This window comes from Mytilus californianus, unplaced genomic scaffold (assembly GCF_021869535.1).
Source record: "Mytilus californianus isolate M0D057914Y unplaced genomic scaffold, xbMytCali1.0.p SCAF_13, whole genome shotgun sequence".
Lineage (NCBI taxonomy): Eukaryota > Metazoa > Mollusca > Bivalvia > Mytilida > Mytilidae > Mytilus > Mytilus californianus.
The window spans coordinates 7,235,197-7,254,297 of record NW_026262615.1 but is presented as its reverse complement, the minus strand read 5'-3'; the positions used below and the strand labels follow the sequence as shown (position 1 = coordinate 7,254,297).

Sequence of the window (19,101 nt, the reverse complement as noted above, 5' to 3'; positions counted from 1 at the left end):
GTAAATTTTACGGACGCAATCACGAGTTGGTTGACCGTTATGGAATAACCGTTTCACAGATGATATCGGATATGTTCCTTATGTCGTAACTACAATACCCTTCCCTTTTCACGAATGTGACTTACCGAATTAGACTATTTATCGGATTTGTAATAACATAAGCAACATGACGGGTGCCACACGTGGAGCAGGATCTGCTTACCCTTCCGGAGCACCTGAGATCACCCCCAGTTTTTGGTGGGGTTCGTGTTGCTTAGTCTTTAGTTTTCTATGTTGTGTCATCTGTACTATTATTTGTCTGTTTGTCTTTTAATTTTTGGCCATGGCGTTGTCAGTTTGTTTTCGATCTATGAGTTTGACTGACCCTCTGGTATCTTTCGTCCCTCTTTTACAGTCTGTCTATACAGTTTGGCTATACAGTTTGTCTATACAGTCAGACTGTATAGGTAAACTGTATAGACAGACTGTATAGACATTCTGTATAGACAAACTGTATAGACAAACTGTATAGCAAAACTGTATAGACAGACTGTAAAAATAGACTGTATAGACAAACTGTATAGACAGACTGTATAGACAAACTGTATAGCAAAACTGTATAGACAGACTGTAAAAATAGACTGTATAGACAAACTGTATAGACAGACTGTATAGACAAACTGTATAGAAAAACTGTATAGACAGACTGTATAGACAGACTGTAAAGACAGACTGTATAGGCAAACTCTATAGACAAACTGTATAGACATACTGTATAGACAAACTGTATAAACAAACTGTACAGACAAACTGTATAGACAAATTGTATAGACAGTCTGTATAGACAAACTGTATAGACAGACTGTATAGACAAACTGTATGGACAGACTGTATAGACAGGTTGTATAGACAGACGGAATAGCCAAACTGTATAGACAGACTGTAAAGACAGACTGTATAGACAAACTATATAGACAGACTGTATAGACAAACTGTATAGACAGACTGTATGGGGCAAACTGTATAGACAAACTGTATAGACAGACTGTATAGCCAAACTGTATAGACAAACTGTATAGACATACTGTATAGACAAACTGTATAGACAGACTGTACGGGACAAACTGTATAGACAAACTGTATAGACAGACTGTATATCCAAACTGTATAGACCTACTGTATGGGGCAAACTGTATAGAAAAACTGTATAGACAGACTGTATAGCCAAACTGTATAGACAAACTGTATAGACAGACTGTATAGCCAAACTGTATAGACAAACTGTATGGGACAAACTGTATAGACAAACTGTATAGACAGACTGTATAGACAAACTGTATAGACAAACTGTATAGACAGACTGTATAGCCAAACTGTATAGCCAAACTGTATGGGACAAACTGTATAGACAAACTGTATAGACAGACTGTATAGACAAACTGTATAGACAAACTGTATAGACAGACTGTATAGACAAACTGTATAGCAAAACTGTATAGACAGACTGTAAAAATAGACTGTAAAGACAAACTGTATAGACAGACTGTATAGACAAACTGTATAGCAAAACTGTATAGACAGACTATAAAAATAGACTGTATAGACAAACTGTATAGACAGACTGTATAGACAAACTGTATAGAAAAACTGTATAGACAGACTGTATAGACAGACTGTAAAGACAGACTGTATAGGCAAACTCTATAGACAAACTGTATAGACATACTGTATAGACAAACTGTATAAACAAACTGTACAGACAAACTGTATAGACAAATTGTATTGACAGTCTGTATAGACAAACTGTATAGACAGATTGTATAGACAGGTTGTATAGACAGACGGAATAGCCAAACTGTATAGACAGACTGTGAAGACAGACTGTATAGACAAACTATATAGACAGACTGTATAGACAAACTGTATAGACAGAACTGTATGGGGCAAACTGTATAGACAAACTGTATAGACAGACTGTATAGCCAAACTGTATAGACAAACTGTATAGACAGACTGTATAGACAAACTGTATAGACAGACTGTATGAGACAAACTGTATAGACAAACTGTATAGACAGACTGTATAGCCAAACTGTATAGACAAACTGCATGAAACAAACTGTATAGACAAACTGAATAGACAGACTGTATAGCCAAACTGTATAGACAAACTGTATAGACAGACTGTATAGCCAAACTGTATAGACAAACTGTATGGGACAAACTGTATAGACAAACTGTATAGACAGACTGTATAGACAAACTGTATAGACAAACTGTATGGGACAAACTGTATAGATAAACTGTATAGACAAACTGTATAGACAGATTGTATAGACAAACTATATAGACAGACTGTATAGACAAACTGTATAGACAAACTGTATAGACAGACTGTATAGACAAACTGTATAGACAAACTGTATAGACAAACTGTATAGACAAACTGTATAAACAAACTGTATAGACAAACTATATAGACAGACTGTATAGACAAACTGTATAAACAAACTGTATAGACAGACTGTATAGACAAACTGTATAGACAAACTGTATAGACAAACTCGAAATCGTCCAAACTCTAGTTAAGCAAATACAATAAAGTTATCACTAAATTACTTCTTAAAAAATGAAGAAAAAAAAACGTCGAAAAACAACATGACGACGAGAATCCCAAAGCGCCTAAAGGACTGGTATGATCACTACAGTGGGCCAACTAATTTTCCTGACGATTAAGCTCTCCTTACATGTAGCTTTTCAGATTGTGAAATAACAAAAACGTACAAATAAGTCGAAAACAGGACAATGCAGAGAGAGACTAAATCTCAGCTACAATACTGCATTGTACATGATATCGTGTTATTGAATGCAAAGTTACTTAATACTTTATCTCGGTGCTGATTCGAAGTTCTGCACTCATACTGTGACATCGCTGATATGTTCTGCTAGCGCATTGTGACAGCGCCGGAAAATTCTGCTCTTACACTGTGACGTCACTAGAAAATTTTATCCTTACATTGTGACGTTGCTCATATGTTCTGTACTCATCAAGTCGTTATACGGGAAGCAGGGAGTACTGAACAAGATGATAAAGGTGCCGGAAAGTACGATAATGTGAAACACTTTAATATCAGCCTGTGAACTTCAAAGTAGATTCAATACAGTTACGCGAAGAATGAATATTGTCTTTATCGGTACTTACATTGATTTTTTTTTTTTTTTTTTTAATAAATTAAAACACAAAATGATATGTGTATTGCTATATAGTTATGAAGATTTATGCTCCTACATCAGGCTACGATGTTATATTCTGGTATTACACAAGGTCGTGCTCTTCTAAAACTCTACACTAAATCCGTTAGATGTGTACTGATTGTTATTTAAGTCTGAGAAACTGTATATATTCACTAGTTGTAATTGGCTTTAAACTAGCTTTTGGTGATTGTGAGTACTTTGTCGGTACTTTGTGTCTTTTGTCTTTTTGTTAGAGTTCGATTTAGTTTTGTGTCGGTCTAATAAGTCAAGTCATTTCTAGTATTTTTAGTTTTGAAATAAAACTGTGCACCGCTGTCCTAGGTAATTGGTGGAGATTTGATAGCTCACAATCATGTTTGCATGTAATCCCGCCACATTCGGTAAGCAGGTGCCTGTGTTAATTCAGGAGCCTGTAAATGGATGGGTGCCTTCTGTTGCTGCCTTGTACAGTTGATGTTGTGGTTTTCATTGAGGGGCGTAACGGGGGTAATCTGCACGGAAGAACGCGAAATAAAATAGCCATTTCACGATGAACGAACAATTAAAAAATTTCTTGCACGTTGATCTTTTTACCGATTTCACGAAACACGGTGAATAACGAGCCTTTTTCACGGTTGCACATGAAATAAAAATGGCAAAACACGTTGCACGAAAATAACCCTTTACCACCCTCTTCATTGTTTCACATTTTGCCATGCTGGACTCGTTTATTACTTTCCTTACTATGTATACGGTATATGAGTTTTGCTTATTGTTGAAGGCTTTGAAGCAATCTATTGTTGCTTACATTCATGTCATTTGGTCAGTGGTGGATAGTCGTCTCATTGCCAAATATACCATATCTCCTTATATTTATATGTGCTATTTATATACGTTAACGAGAATCAACACAATGACACATAAAAAAATACATCTAGAAATTAGCCGATTATATGCCACAAAAGACAAGTGTATTCACAATATTTAGTGCCCTTTATGATCCTGACAAACAATATGTCGTGTCCTTAATCACTACGATTCTAGAAAAGTTACCAATGGATTGAACAGAGACTATCCTTGGACATATCTGCCATTAACCCCAAACTCCGTAAAATAAATGAAAACAAAATAAAAATAAAAAAGGACAGAGAAACAGCAATTTTTAGCTCGCCTTTGAGATTTTGTCGAGCCGAAACAGTTACAATGTGTTTATACCAGTATTCAATAACTTATATTACTCAGTAATACAGTGCATGACAGGTGTCAATGTGTTAACAATATATAGGAACATGCAATGAAATCTTGAGTAAATAATACGGTGACGTAAGATGACATAACATGATGTATTAGTGATATGTATAGTTACATCACTTGATGCTTTAGTTAACTAATATATTAAGCTTGTGACATGCGATGAAGTCTTGATGTATTAGTGATATAGTGACGAGTTGGTGTCTTAAGTGATACTGTGACACCAGTTGGTGTCAGTAATGCGTTGAAAGTGTTTCCTAGTTTCTCTGCATATAATTAGTGAAACTAATATCATAACCTCATGACATAGCGATGATGTTTTGAGTAGATAATACGGTGACACAAGATGACATAACATGATGTTTAAGTGATAAAGTGACACCACTTTATGATTTAGTAAACTAATATCATAATCCTGCGACATGCATGAGATGATATCTGCATAAAAAAATGACACAAACAGTCTGATTAAAACCAGCCCCCACTATACTCTTGCGTAAACGCGCAAGTGGATTATGGAGGCTTTTACCCAAGTGTATAGTGGGGGCTGGTTTTAATCAGGCTCTGACACAAAATAATGTTTAAGTAATACTGAGACATAAGTTGATGAGATGATAAAGTAGTGGTATTGTGACACTACTTGATGTATTAACAATATGGTGACACCAGTTGAGGTGTTAGTTATACAGTGGCATGAGGTAATGGCATAGTAAAACAGTGGTACGGGATAATATCCTAGTAATATGGTGATACCAGTTGAGGTCTTAGTTATACAGTGGCATGAGGTAATGGCATAGTAAAACAGTGGTACGGGATAATATCCTAGTAATATGGTGACACCAGTTGAGGTGTTAGTTATACAGTGGCATGAGGTAATAGCTTAGTAAAACAGTGGTACGGGATAATATCCTAGTAATATGGTGATACCAGTTGATGTCTTAGTTATACAGAGGCATGAGGTAATGGCATAGTAAAACAGTGGTACGGGATAATATCCTAGTAATATGGTGATACCAGTTGAGGTGTTAGTTATACAGTGGCATGAGGTAATAGCTTAGTAAAACAGTGGTACGGGATAATATCCTAGTAATATGGTGATACCAGTTGATGTCTTAGTTATACAGTGGCATGAGGTAATGGCATAGTAAAACAGTGGTACGGGATAATATCCTAGTAATATGGTGACACCAGTTGATGTTTTAGTTATACAGAGGCATGAGGTAATGGCATAGTAAAACAGTGTTACGGGATAATATCCTAGTAATATGGTGACACCAGTTGAGGTGTTAGTTGTACAGTGGCATGAGCTGATGGCATAGTAAAACAGTGGTACAGGATAATATCCTAGTAATATGGTGACACCAGTTGATGTCTAAGATATACAGTGGCATGAGGTAATGGCATAGTAAAACAGTGGTACGGGATAATATCCTAGTAATATGGTGACACCAGTTGAGGTGTTAGTTATACAGTGGCATGAGCTAATGGCATAGTAAAACAGTGGTACAGGATAATATCCTAGAAATATGGTGACACCATTTGATGTTTTAGTTATACAGTGGCATGAGGTAATGGCATAGTAAAACAGTGGTACGGGATAATATCCTAGTAATATGGTGACACCAGTTGAGGTGTTAGTTATACAGTGGCATGAGCTGATGGCATAGTAAAACAGTGGTACAGGATAATATCCTAGTAATATGGTGACACCAGTTGAGGTGTTAGTAATACGGTGACACAAGATGCATTGATGATATGTGACGAGTTTATCTTTCAATAATATGGTGACACGAGATGTTATCTTAGTTATATGGTGACACCAGTTGATGTCTTCGTAACATGGTGACACAAGATATGTTGGTGATACAGTGACACGAATTGTTTTCTTAGTAACACGGATATAAGAGTGATGTATTAGTATTATGGTGACAAGATATGTCGTCTTAATATACGGTGACATGAGTTGGTATCTGAGTAATATGGTGACACAAGTTGGTGTCTTAGTAATACGGTGACACCAGTTGGTGTCTTAGTATTATTGTGACACCAGTTGGTGTAGGTAATATGGTGAATAATTTTGTTGCTTCAAATGTTCTTTTTTAAAAACAGATCTATAAAGGTATGAAAAGATTGTCAAAAGCAGCAATTACTCCTATAAGTAATAGACTGGTATTTTCCCCAATGTTGACATTTAAGTAGGTCTTGCCTGGTGAACATTTATGTTTCCTACAATTTTTCTGTATATAAAATAGTTGCCACAAATAAAAACCCACAGATATGGGTAAAATCTTCATTAAAGGGCAATAATTTCTACAAGAAGTCAACTGACTATTTCAGCAATGTTGACTTATTTGTAGACAAAAATGGCAAAAATTGTCATTCAAGGGGAAGTACTGCTTTAAAATATTAAATGAATTTGTCTGACATGTTGACTGATTAGTAGATCTTGCCCTGCTGATATATGCATTCATTTGCTCTCTATTAACTTTAAAGTTTCTGTAAAAAACAAAACTATGGGTAAAAATTGTTAATAAGGTCAATACCTCCTTATTATAACCTGTAGCATGACAACTTCTGCAATGTCGACTGTTTTGTAGATTTTGTCTTGCTGATCTTTTTTTTTTATATTATCAAGTTCTCTTGAAATGGCAAATTTGTCATTTAAAGGCAATAACTCATTTAACATGTTTAAGGAGTCCACTGATGTCGTTTGACATGTTGACTTCTTTTATTTAAAAGTTGTTTAATCTGTTAAATATAAACATGATAAAGTCTATTATTAACATAAAATATACCATTATTTCCTAAAGTCAGCAGACACTGAACCTACATTTCCAGTGGTCACAAAACTTGGCATGTAAATAAAATAGTTATAAAGCAAACTTTAAGACTCGTCAAGGAGCAAATACAAAAATTGACAGCTATTACAAGTTATTTCAATTTATTGAGTTCACTGGCAACTCCTCGCAGCCATATAGCTATTTCAGCAGACTGGTCATATTTGTCAATTGGTTCAAAGTCTTTACCAAACAAACCATTTTCCATTTGAATTGACAGTAAAAATTCACAAATTCTGATTGCCATATCTTTATATTTCTCATTTTTTTGTTTCTGTTGCAACCAGTGCAGCGGCATAGGCTACTTTATGACTGAAACTAAACGAAAATATGCTTTCGTGACAAGTCAGAGCAAAGTCTAAGATTTGAACAGCACTGTCAAGAAATCGTGTATCCTGTGTTGCTTGGTATAACTTGGTCATAAAAATACCATGGTAACCAAGAAAGAAATAAAGTTGATTTGGACTTTCCTTTTTGATTTTATAAAAAGGCTCCATATTGTCAGGAACAACTGTAAGCAAGGAACCAGTCTTAGCAGACATGCGTAGCAATAATTCTTTTTCAATGTCAGGCTGTGCTTTAATGAACTTAAGTAACGTTTTCCCACAATCTTTAGCAGTATTTATATCTGAAATATAAATTAATTGTTGGTAAAATGATCAAAGATCATACATGTAAATTCAATTTCATCTAATATGTTTAGAAAACTAATTACTATGGTAACAGTAATATAGTTATTCAGCTTTCCATTTCCAATATCTAGTTTGCTTTGAAATATTTAACAGGAATTACTGATTAGATTGATTATAATTTTTATATCAACCAAATATGTTCTGATTTATAAAATATAAATTATAATATGATGCTCTACTTTCACTTTGTAAACAAAGCCATGTTCTAATTTAAAAAAAAAACAACATTGTGTACAGATGCTTGATGCTACATTTGAATTTACAATCAGTTAATTGTTTTTTTAACAAAGTTGGGGATAAAGATAAAATTGAGAATGGAAATGGGGAATGTGTCAAAGAGACAACAACCTGACCATAGAGCAGACAATATTTCTATGGTGACTCTTTCACCTTTGATATTCTATATATAAAGAACAAATAATAAAACTTGAAGGGGAGAACACCAAACGATCACCATATAAATGTCCATTTTGTTTTCCTCAATTATTTTACAATTCACTTTGTGAATTCAAATGCAGTTCCATGTCAGATAGCTATATATTTGTTTGTCTGTTTTATTAAGCCATTATGTTGCTTGTTTTTTTAATCTTACAGTTTTTGACAGCACCCATGTCTCTTATTTATAGATTGTCCATGGTTTTAAAAATAAAGAGAGATTTTTTACTTCATACTCATTGTTGGGCTATAATATGTAGAACATGAGATGTGATCAAGGCTATAATAGCCAGGAGATGAGATGTTGTCAAGAAACTACCCAGAGTTTAAAGACCATAGATAACCTGTTTATCACTATTTTCCATTCTCAGCCAAGTAGCTTGATTTGGAAAATTATCACAAAAAAAGATCAAAGCAAAATTTAAGAAAATAGCAATAATTTGTTTTATTATCAACAAAGGATGGAAATAAATATATTCAAGAGGTAGCCAAGCCAATATTTTTGGTAGCCCAGTGTTATATGATTATGAATAATAATGTGGAAAAAATTAGCAGCCCAGCTCAAATTGATGGGATCATAGACTACTGGGTGCCTGCAAGTTTCCTTCCCTGTAAACTATAACTGACAGTCAAGCCGGCTAAATCTGGTATTAGCTTTTACAAGAGAATACAATAAAAGAAGAATGAGTCTGAGGACAAGAATGCCCCCGTTCAAGCTTCAAACAAACGAAATTGGGAGGGACAGACAGAAAGATGGAAGAATGGAAAGATGGACGGTCAAGAGTAACATTTTATGCCCCACATGCCTACAGCAGGGGCATCAAAAGAGGTTTATACTAATAAATGTTATCTATATCCTGACCTTACCTCCCATATAAAGTGAAAGTAGACCAAAATGTGCTGTTGACAGACAGTCCATAGTAGATTCCTCCGTAATCTCTGAAAACTTTTCTGTTACACAGACTGCTTTCTTTTCTGTGTTATAGAAAGTTTTGGAAAAATTATATGCTGGTACTGAAATATCAAATCTGGAAGTAGAAATAAAACAGTTAATTGTATTATAAAATTTGTTTTATTTTATATAGGCATTTTTTACATAAACAAGAGGCTCTCGAGAGCCTGAATCGCTCACCTGTATTTTAGAGGAGAAGATTTTTAAATGTTAGCAAACTTGATGAACAAATTGTGTAAAATTGTCTTTAAAGGTCAATAACTCCTTAAGGGGTCAATTGACAATTTTGGTCATTTAACTTTTTTGTAGATCTTACTTTGCTGAACATTATTGCTGCTTACAGTTTACATATATCTATAGTAATATTCAAAATAATAACAAAAAACTGCAAAATTTTGTTAAAACTACCAATTCGGTGGCAACAACCCAACAATGGGTTGTTCGATTCGTCTGATAATTTCAGGGCCGATAGATCTTGACCAATTAAAAAATTTTACCCCATGTCACATCTGCTCTAAAAGATTTAGTTTTTGAGATATAAGCCAAAAACTGCATTTGACCCTTATGTTCTATTTTTAGCCATGGCGGCCATGTTTGTCGATGGATACCAACTTCGGATATAATTTATAAACAAGATACTCTAAGGAACATTTATTTAAAGTTTGAAGGTAATCGGCACAGTAGTTTCAGAGGAGAAGATTTTTAAATGTTAGCAAACTTGATGAACAAATTGTGTAAAATTGTTTTTAAAGGGCAATAACTCCTTAAGGGGTCAATTGACAATTTTGGTCATTTAACTTTTTTGTAGATCTTACTTTGCTGAATATTATTGCTGCTTACAGTTTACATATATCTATAGTAATATTCAAAATAATAACAAAAAACTGCAAAATTTTGTTAAAACTACCAATTCGGTGGCAGCAACCCAACAATGGGTTGTTCGATTCGTCTGAAAATTTCAGAGCTGATAGATCTTGACCAATTGAACAATTTTATCCATGTCAGATTTGCTCTAAAAGCTTTAGTTTTTGAGATATAAGCCAAAAACTGCATTTGACCCCTATGTTTTATTTTTAGCCATGGCGGCCCTGTTTGTTGATGGATCAAAACTTCGGATACAATTTATAAACTAGGTACCCTAAGACACATTTAGTTAAAGTTTGAAGGTATTTGGCCCAGTAGTTTCAGAGGATAAGATTTTTTAAATAGTTTACGACGACAGACGACGACAGACGACGACAGACGACAACAGACGACGACAGACGACGACGACAGACGACGGACGAAGACGGACGCTAAGTGATGGCATAAGCTCACATGGTGCCCTTCGGGGCCTAAAAGTTAGATAACAATGAAAATTTTGATCACTGATTAGATAAAGCAGTTATTTCATATAAGCTTTAAAAAACTTTAAAATATGATGCCAGTAATACACATCAAACCTCCACCTGCAGGTCTCTGAAGGAACGGCACCTAGATATTGTAGCAAAAATATACAGACCTGATGTGTATTAGTTTAGTTTAAACCTTTATTGATTGTTTCATCAATAATTGCTGCTGTGAAAATGACCTTTGAACTTAAGTGTACTCAAAGATAAAAGATGTTTTCATCATTAAATTTGGCATTTTCATACCAAGTTTGGTAAATGCAGGACAGATGGTTTAAAAAAAAATCATGAAACCAAAATCTGGCTGATGTTTCAGTCTATCAATTGCTGATGTGACCATCACCTAGGACTAAAAGATCTTAAAATTAATCAGACTTCCTAACTTCCAGAGGTTTTATCTTTGGTAAGGATATTGTTTATAGCTGAGGAAATTTTTTTTGGATCCTGGATTTTTTTTTTTTTTTAAGAAATGTTGGTGATGTCCTGATGACTACTAGACAGATTGACAGATTTCATCATATTGTTAGCCAAGTTCAGCTCTGGCAAGGAATAAAGTATGTAGGTGGCATATTGTCGGATGGACACCTACACATTTATTCTTACCTTCCAGATCTTTGTGCTCCCATTGCTATCCAGTTATTCATGTAAACCCAGCAGTGTGTCATTGGAAAAGATGAACTCTTCCTTTCTCTCCCCGACTTTTCAGGAAATGATACAAAATCACCATCATTCTGCGGATAAAGAATGTAATCAATGTCATAGGTAAGGTAATTATTTAGTTATTGTATGCAACAATATAAAATAAGAAAGAAGGTGTGGCTTGAGTGGCCCTGAGACAACTCTCCGCCAGAGACCAAATGATGTAGAAGTAAGTAACTATAAAGTTATCGTATGGTCTTCAACAATGAGTTAAACCCATACAGCACATACAAAGCGGTTTCAAAACAGCAGCTTAAACATTTCAAACTAATGTTTTGGAGCAGTACAGACAGTCATAAAGTAATTGACTTTTGTAATCATTTTTATATCACTACAAAATTGTTGTATATTTTCATGGCTTTTCAATTGATTTTAGCTATTTAGAAACTAAGCAATTCATTACTGAAACAATTTGTTTCTAAACATTGCTAAATATGAAAATGAGCAAGTTTATATCAAGATACTGAATTTTAAACTAGATCTTCAACTGGGTTTCAGCCTTCAGGATCCAACACTGGATAGTCTGGTCCCAGAAGGTTATCATTGAACATTCCTTATTTTGAGAAGTCACGTATTCAAAGAACAGTACAAATGTAGCATATAATTTGTATATCTTTTATCCACTTTTTTCATAAATTATAAGTACCTGAAGAAAATCTTTCTTTATCCTCTCCATTAACCTTTGACCTTCTACATTATGTCCACTGATGAGCAGAAGTGTGACAAGTTTGTATTGAGAACACAGGTCACCACTTACATTTTGGTCCAATAAAACACCATCTTGACCAACCTGGCTAGCAAGATACTTTGCGGCTTGGTCACTGGATTGCAGAAATTTTTCTAAACTCATAGTAAATTCACTTTTCTTCTTTGTCTATACAAAATATAAAAATCTATAAATTTTAGATTGTATACAGAAATGGCCTACTCCAATGACAAGATGCTACACTTTATCCTGCAATCAGGCAACTATTGTGCAAATAACATTTTTTTTGCTTTATTTGTACTAATGTACAAATCAAGTCTCCAGTTTTCCAGCTTTCATGTTGAACATGTTGACTAATTGGTAATATGGATATTTCTTTTTGTGTAAAAGTTCATTTCGGAGTCCTCTTCGCAGTCAGTGTTTAAACTAATATAAATAAATGGAGAATGCGTCTATGGGCCACAGATGCCCCGCTTGTAAACAGCATGAGTCGACTTCCACAGACAGATGCAGGATTCACATACATGTAGTTAAGACCGTTTGTGATTAGAAGCATTGTTTATAAGTTTCATAACATTTGGTTGAGGCAAACTAAAGTTAGAGAACGGAAATGACAGATTTAGCAATTTTTCTATTTATAAAGGGGCATTACCCAAGAAAGGTAAAAGTGAAGCCACCAAATTTAAAACTTGAACTGTGTTTTGTGGTAATAGCACTGTGTATTAGTTTCATAATATTTGGTTAAGGCAAACTAAAGTTACATAATGTAATTTCTAACTAAAACATAAAACTTTTTATATTCCTTTCAAATAAAAAAAGTAGAATGAGTAAATTCAGCTTATATTATTTCCTTTTGGTCATTTTATTTACCATTGCCAGAATACTTTCAGTATTTACTGAAATACATATATAAAACTGAAAAAGATGCTATAACTTTTTTGTAAGTCCTTATTACTGCAAAACAAACATTATTTTGCATGTAAATGTATCTTTAACTCATATGAGAAAGTAAAATAGAACATTTTTTGTTGAGCTTTTTTGATAAATAAATGGTTGACATTTACATCCAAAATAGGTTCTGATTACATTAGGGGACACAAAGTGACAAAAGAAGTGATGGTGATCCTCAATTACTATTCTATCTACAATATATTGAAGTGAACATTATATTAACAGGGGTGGATCCAGCCATTGTTAAAAGGGGGTGGGGGTTCCCAACCCTGGATAAATTGGGGAGGTTCCAACCATAAGTCCCCATTCAAAAGCATTGATCATCATAAAAAGGGGGATTCCAACCCCTGAGGAACCCCCACCCCCACCCCCTCCCCCCGCCCCCTGGATCTGCAACTGATTAAAATTGGTCTTTTATGCTATACATTTCCAAAGCTTTGTAATCATTCTTAGTTTAAGTCTTTTTTGTGTTTTTTTTTCTTTAATACTTAGATTCTCCTGCCTATACAAATTTCTTACTAATACTCAACAACAGAAGAACAGAACCACATCAATTAATTTCTTTGAAATTAAAAATCCTATAGCATATAACTTTTCAAAAAAGGATTAAAATAAGTCAAAAGTTTGACTCAACATTTCTGGTGTAAAAGACATCAAAATAATGCTGTTAAAATTAAGATTTTGTTGATTTTATTCGATTTTCAAACCAATAATAACTAATTAGAAATTGACTATACAGTCACGACTGTTTTTTAAAACTTCTTATTATGAATTCCCATTGTTGGCACTAAAATAAATATTTCTCTATAAACCATGGGTTAATTTCAAGGTTATGTTTGAAATGTTAGACCTTTGAAATGTTTTAGAAGAAATCGGAAATTGTTTCACCATATAAGAAACTAGTCTACTATATTTTGGTAGAAGTGGTGTGTTATGTAAGTTGTGCAGTATATTTCCTTTCTCTGGGTGGTTTTTTTTTTAATATAGTGCATTTATGTTAAATTAGTTTCCCTCTGTATGTCGATCTAAAGGTTGATTGAGCTTATGTTATGTCATTGTTTTATAAACCATGCCGACTCTAAATATAGCTTATTTATCTATTTACAAATTCAAATGTACTTACCTGTTATCAGTTGGTGAAGAAATGCTATTTTTAATGCACGAGGATAAAAGCTTATGTGAACGGTTACTGCCAGTCACCACTTATAAAAAAGTAGTGCTGCATATACCTACGCGTATTATCATATACAATATTATAGGTGCCTGCAGGTCACACCATAATTTATCTGTACCAAATGTGCCTGCAGGTCACACAGTCTGACCAAAAAATATCTGTACCATTGGTGCCTGCAGATCACATCACTTAAGATCCGTAACAAAGCCTATCATTTGAGTTTGCAGGTCACACTGCTAATAATCTGTAACATAGCCTATAATATGTGCCTGCAGGTCAAATCTCCATAGATCTGCACCAAATGCTATTAAAGGTGCCTGCAGGTCATACGTTCATTTATATATCTATATGGTAGATGCCTGCAGGACACATCACTATAGATTTGCCCCATACATATAAAGGGAAGATGTGGTATGATTGCCAATGAGACAACTCTCCACAATAGACCCAATGACACAGGTATTAACAACTATAGGTCCCCTTACGGTGTTTAACAATGAGCAAAACCCATACCACATAGTCAGCTATATTAACGGCCTAATATAAGTACAAAATAATAAACGAAAAACAAATATGTAACACAGCAACAAATGACAACCACTGAATTACCGGTTCCTGACTTGGGACAGGCACATACAGAATGTGGCGGGGTTAAACTAGTTTGAAAGAGCCAACCCCCCCCCCCCCCCCCCCCCCCCTAACCTGGGACCGTGGTGTAACAGTAGAACATAAGAACAAAATATAAAAATCAGTTGAAAAAGGCTTAACTCATCAAATGGATACAAATAGAAATACAGACTAACAAAACACAAAGTGGACGTGGATGGGTACTTGTACATGCGAATAACAATCAAAAAACACTAAGTACAGATCTGAGAGTACTCGCAGTTAGCATAGGTGTCTGTAGGTTATTTCACTTATGATCTTAACCAAAGCCTATCATAAGAGCCTGCAGGTCACACTGCTATTTATCAGTACCATAGCCTATCATAAATGCACGCAGGTCACATCACCATAGATCAAAGCCTATTATGGGTGCCTGCAGTTCTCACAGCTTTTTTCTGTACCATAGCCCATCGTAGGTGTCTGCAGGTCACATCACTATAGATCTGTACTATAGTCTATCATGGGTACCTGCAGGTCTCATTGCTTATTTATCTGTACCAAAGACTATAATAGGTGCCTACAGGTCACACCACCATAGATCTGCACTATAGCCTACCATGGGTGCCTGCAGGTCACATTGCTATTCATCTGTATCTTAGTCTATTATAGGTGCCTGCAGGTTACATCACCATAGATTTTGCACCATAGTCTATTATAGGTGCCTGTCGGTCACACTGCTATTTATTTGTACCATAGCCTATTATAGGTGCCTGCTGGTCACATTGCCATATATCTGCACCAAATCCTATCATAGGTGCCTTCAGGTCCCACAACGTTTTATCTATACAATAGTCTATAGGTGAATGCAGGTCATACAACGTTTTATGTGTACCGTAGACTACTAGTATCATAGATGCCTGCAGTTCACACTGATATCTATCTGTTCTATAGTTTTTCTTAAGTGCCTGCAGGTTACTTTACTATAGATCTGTACCATAGTCTATCATGGGTCTATCATATGTGCTTGTAGGTCATTCACTATAGATCTGCACCATAGTCTATCATAGAAGCCTACAGGTCACATCGCTATATTTCTTTACTTAAGCCTTCCATAGGAGCCTGCAGGTCACACTGCTATTTATTTGTACCACAGCCTATCGAAGGTGCCTGTAGGTCACACAGCTTTATTTATTAACCAAATCCTATCATAGGTGCCTGTACCATAGTCTATAGGTGCCTACAGGTCTTGTAACTTTTTATCTGAGTCATAGCCTATCATAGGTGCCTGCAGGTCACACTGATATTTATCTGTTTTATAGTCTATCTTAGGTGCCTGCAGTTCACCCTAGCATAGATCTGTACCATAGTCAATAATGGGTGCCTACAGGCCGCATCACCATAGATCTGTACAATAGCCTATCATGGGTCTATCATAGGTGCTTGTAGGTCACTTCACTATAGATCTGCACCATAGCCTATCTTAGGTGCCTACAGGTCACATTGCCACATGTCTGTATCCAAGCCTTTCATGGGATCCTGCAGGTCATACTGATATTTATTTATACCACAGTCTATCATAGGTGCCCGTAGGTCACACAGCTTATTTTTATTTACAATATTCCATCATAGGTGACTGCAGGTTTATCATAAGTGACTCTAGGTCACACAGCTTTTTGTATGTCCATATCAAATCATAGGTGCCTGAAGGTCACACCGTTTTTTTATGTACCGTATCCTATCATAGTGCCTGCATGTTTATTACTAGTATATGTGCCTGTAGGTCACACCACTTTTTTATGATCCATATCCTATCATAGGAACCTGCAGGTCACACCAAAATGTATCTGTACCATCATTGCCTTCAGGTCACACTTTTGTTTATATGTAACGTTAGCCTATTGTAACTACCTGCAGGTCACACTGATATGTATCTGTACCATAGTCCATCGTATGAGCCTGCAGGTCACGTCACCATAGATCTGACCAATGGTGCATGCAGGTCTTATCCTCATCGATCTTTTCCAGAGCCCATCATAGGAGCCTGCAGGTCACACAGCTATGTATATAAACTCATCATAAATACCAGGATTGAAATTTTGCATTTTGCGCCAGACGCGCGTTTCGTCTACAAAAGACTTATCAGTGACGTTCGGATCAAAAAAGTTAAAAAGGCCAAATAAAGTAAGAAGTTGAAGAGCGTTGAGGACCAAAAATACCTAAAGGTTTAGCCAAATACAGCTAAGGTTATCTATTCCTGAGGTAGAAAAGCCTTAGTATTTCAAAACTGTTAAGTTTTGTAAACAGTTAATTTATAATCAATGATAATTCATGTCAACACAAAAGTGCTGACTACTGGGCTAGTGACAACCTCGGGGAATAAAAACCACCAGCAGTGGCATCGACCCAGTGGTTGTAAATAAACCCATCTATGTAACATAGCCTATCATATTTGCCTGTAGGTCACACTGATATTTATCTATTTTTTGCGGATTATAACAGCCTGCAGATACAATCACCATATAGATCTGTATCATAGGTGCATCAAGGTTGAATCCTATAATACTGTATGGATAAATAGCATGGTGACTTACAGGCACCTATGATAGGGAAAAGAAACATAGTGACCTACAGACACCTATAATATGACAGGGAAAATAACATGGTGACCTACAGGCACCTAAAAAGGATATGTTAAATAACAGGGTGACTTGCAAGCCCCTATAATATGATATGGATAAATACAATGGTGACCTACAGGCACATATGATAGGATATGTTAAATAGAAGGGTGACCTAAAGGCACCTATTATAGGATATGTACAGGCAACTCAGATAATTATGGTACAGATCAATAGCAGGGTGACCTACAAGCACCTCGGATAATTCTGGTACAGATCAATAGCATGGTGACCTACAGGCACCTGAGATAATTATGGCACAGATCAAAAACAGGATGACCTACAGGCACCTGAGATAATTATGGTACAGGTCAACAACAGGGTGAACTACAGGCACCTCAGATAACTATGGTACAGATCAATAGCAGGGTGACCTACAGGCAACTCAGATAATTATGGTACAGATCAATAGCAGGATGATCTACAGGCAACTCAGATGATTATGGTACAGGTCAACAACAGGGTGAAATACAGGCAACTCAGATAACTATAGTACAGATCAATAACAGGGTGACCTACATGAACCTCAGAGAATTATGGTATAGGACGATAACCATTAAACTGTCATTTGACGAGAAGAAAGACATCTGCATTTTTGGTGCGTTTTATGCAACGAATAAAGTAATTTTAGTATTTAGTGTCAACTGCATTATGCCTGGGCTGATGTTACAAAATTTAACATGTTCCACATTTATGAAGATGCATGTACTGTGATGCTGTTATCTGGTTGCTTCATCAATGTGCCTGGAAGTAACACTGGTGGTACATGTTAACCCGACATATTCATCAGTATAAAGCACAGAACAGAAAAGTTGTTTGGATCGGGCTATACAAGAGCCTTGATATAATGTAATTGTACACATGCAAATGTATTTCAAAACATATAGATGTAAAATTACAGAAAATTATATTGGCAGAAAACCAAAATCTAGTTATAATTATTAATTGAAAAAATAAAAGATCTGACACCCCACCGTACTAGTCATGCCCCGAACATTTCGATCAAAACTTTGGTGGACCTCCTAAGACACCCATTAGTAATTAAATATTCAACAAATTAGTTTACGACTTTTATGTACGTGTCGCTTAGACCCCTGCCATGTACCAAACAATAAAAAAGCAAAAATACGGAACTCCGAGGAAAATTCTAAACGGAAGGCCCTCAGGAAATGGCAAAATCAAAAGCTCAAACACATCAAACGAACGAATAACAACTATCATATTCCTTACTCAATACAGGCATTTCTTATGTAGAAAACCTTGGATTACACCTGGTTCTATTGCTAGCTAAACCTCTCACTTGTATGACAGTCGCATACAATTCCTTTATAAATTGATAACGATGTGTGAACAAAACAAACAGACATAATAGGTAAAAATGTGTTATAATCTTAATTACTATAAAAACAAACAAATATGTCAACAAAGAAAAAAAAAACAAAAACAAAAAGGCATATTGACAAAGCACATTAACAAAAACGATAGACAAGAATACACAAATTTACCATAGCACAATAAC

The 19,101-nt window shown here is 35.3% G+C and overlaps 1 protein-coding gene across 6 annotated transcripts in view; it reads right to left on the bottom strand.

Annotated features, from left to right (window-relative positions):
- LOC127723087 (uncharacterized) overlaps positions 1–19,101 on the bottom strand; it is a 74,879-nt gene that overhangs the window by 48,275 nt on the left and 7,503 nt on the right. Inside the window, exons 1-5 of one of the 6 annotated variants that reach the window (XM_052229535.1) lie at positions 14,248–14,340; positions 12,114–12,341; positions 11,372–11,499; positions 9,296–9,456; positions 7,143–7,929 (exon numbers count right to left, since the gene is read on the bottom strand). The exons of 1 other annotated variant lie outside the window; for it this stretch is intronic. In XM_052229535.1, coding sequence (XP_052085495.1) covers positions 7,562–7,929; positions 9,296–9,456; positions 11,372–11,499; positions 12,114–12,317 — 861 coding nt within the window. In that variant the 5' untranslated portion in view covers positions 12,318–12,341; positions 14,248–14,340 and the 3' untranslated portion in view covers positions 7,143–7,561. Of the gene's footprint in view, positions 1–7,142; positions 7,930–9,295; positions 9,457–11,371; positions 11,500–12,113; positions 12,342–14,247; positions 14,341–19,101 lie in introns of those variants that run through there. 4 more of the 6 variants (XM_052229531.1, XM_052229530.1, XM_052229533.1 and 1 more) reach the window with 4 other exon arrangements.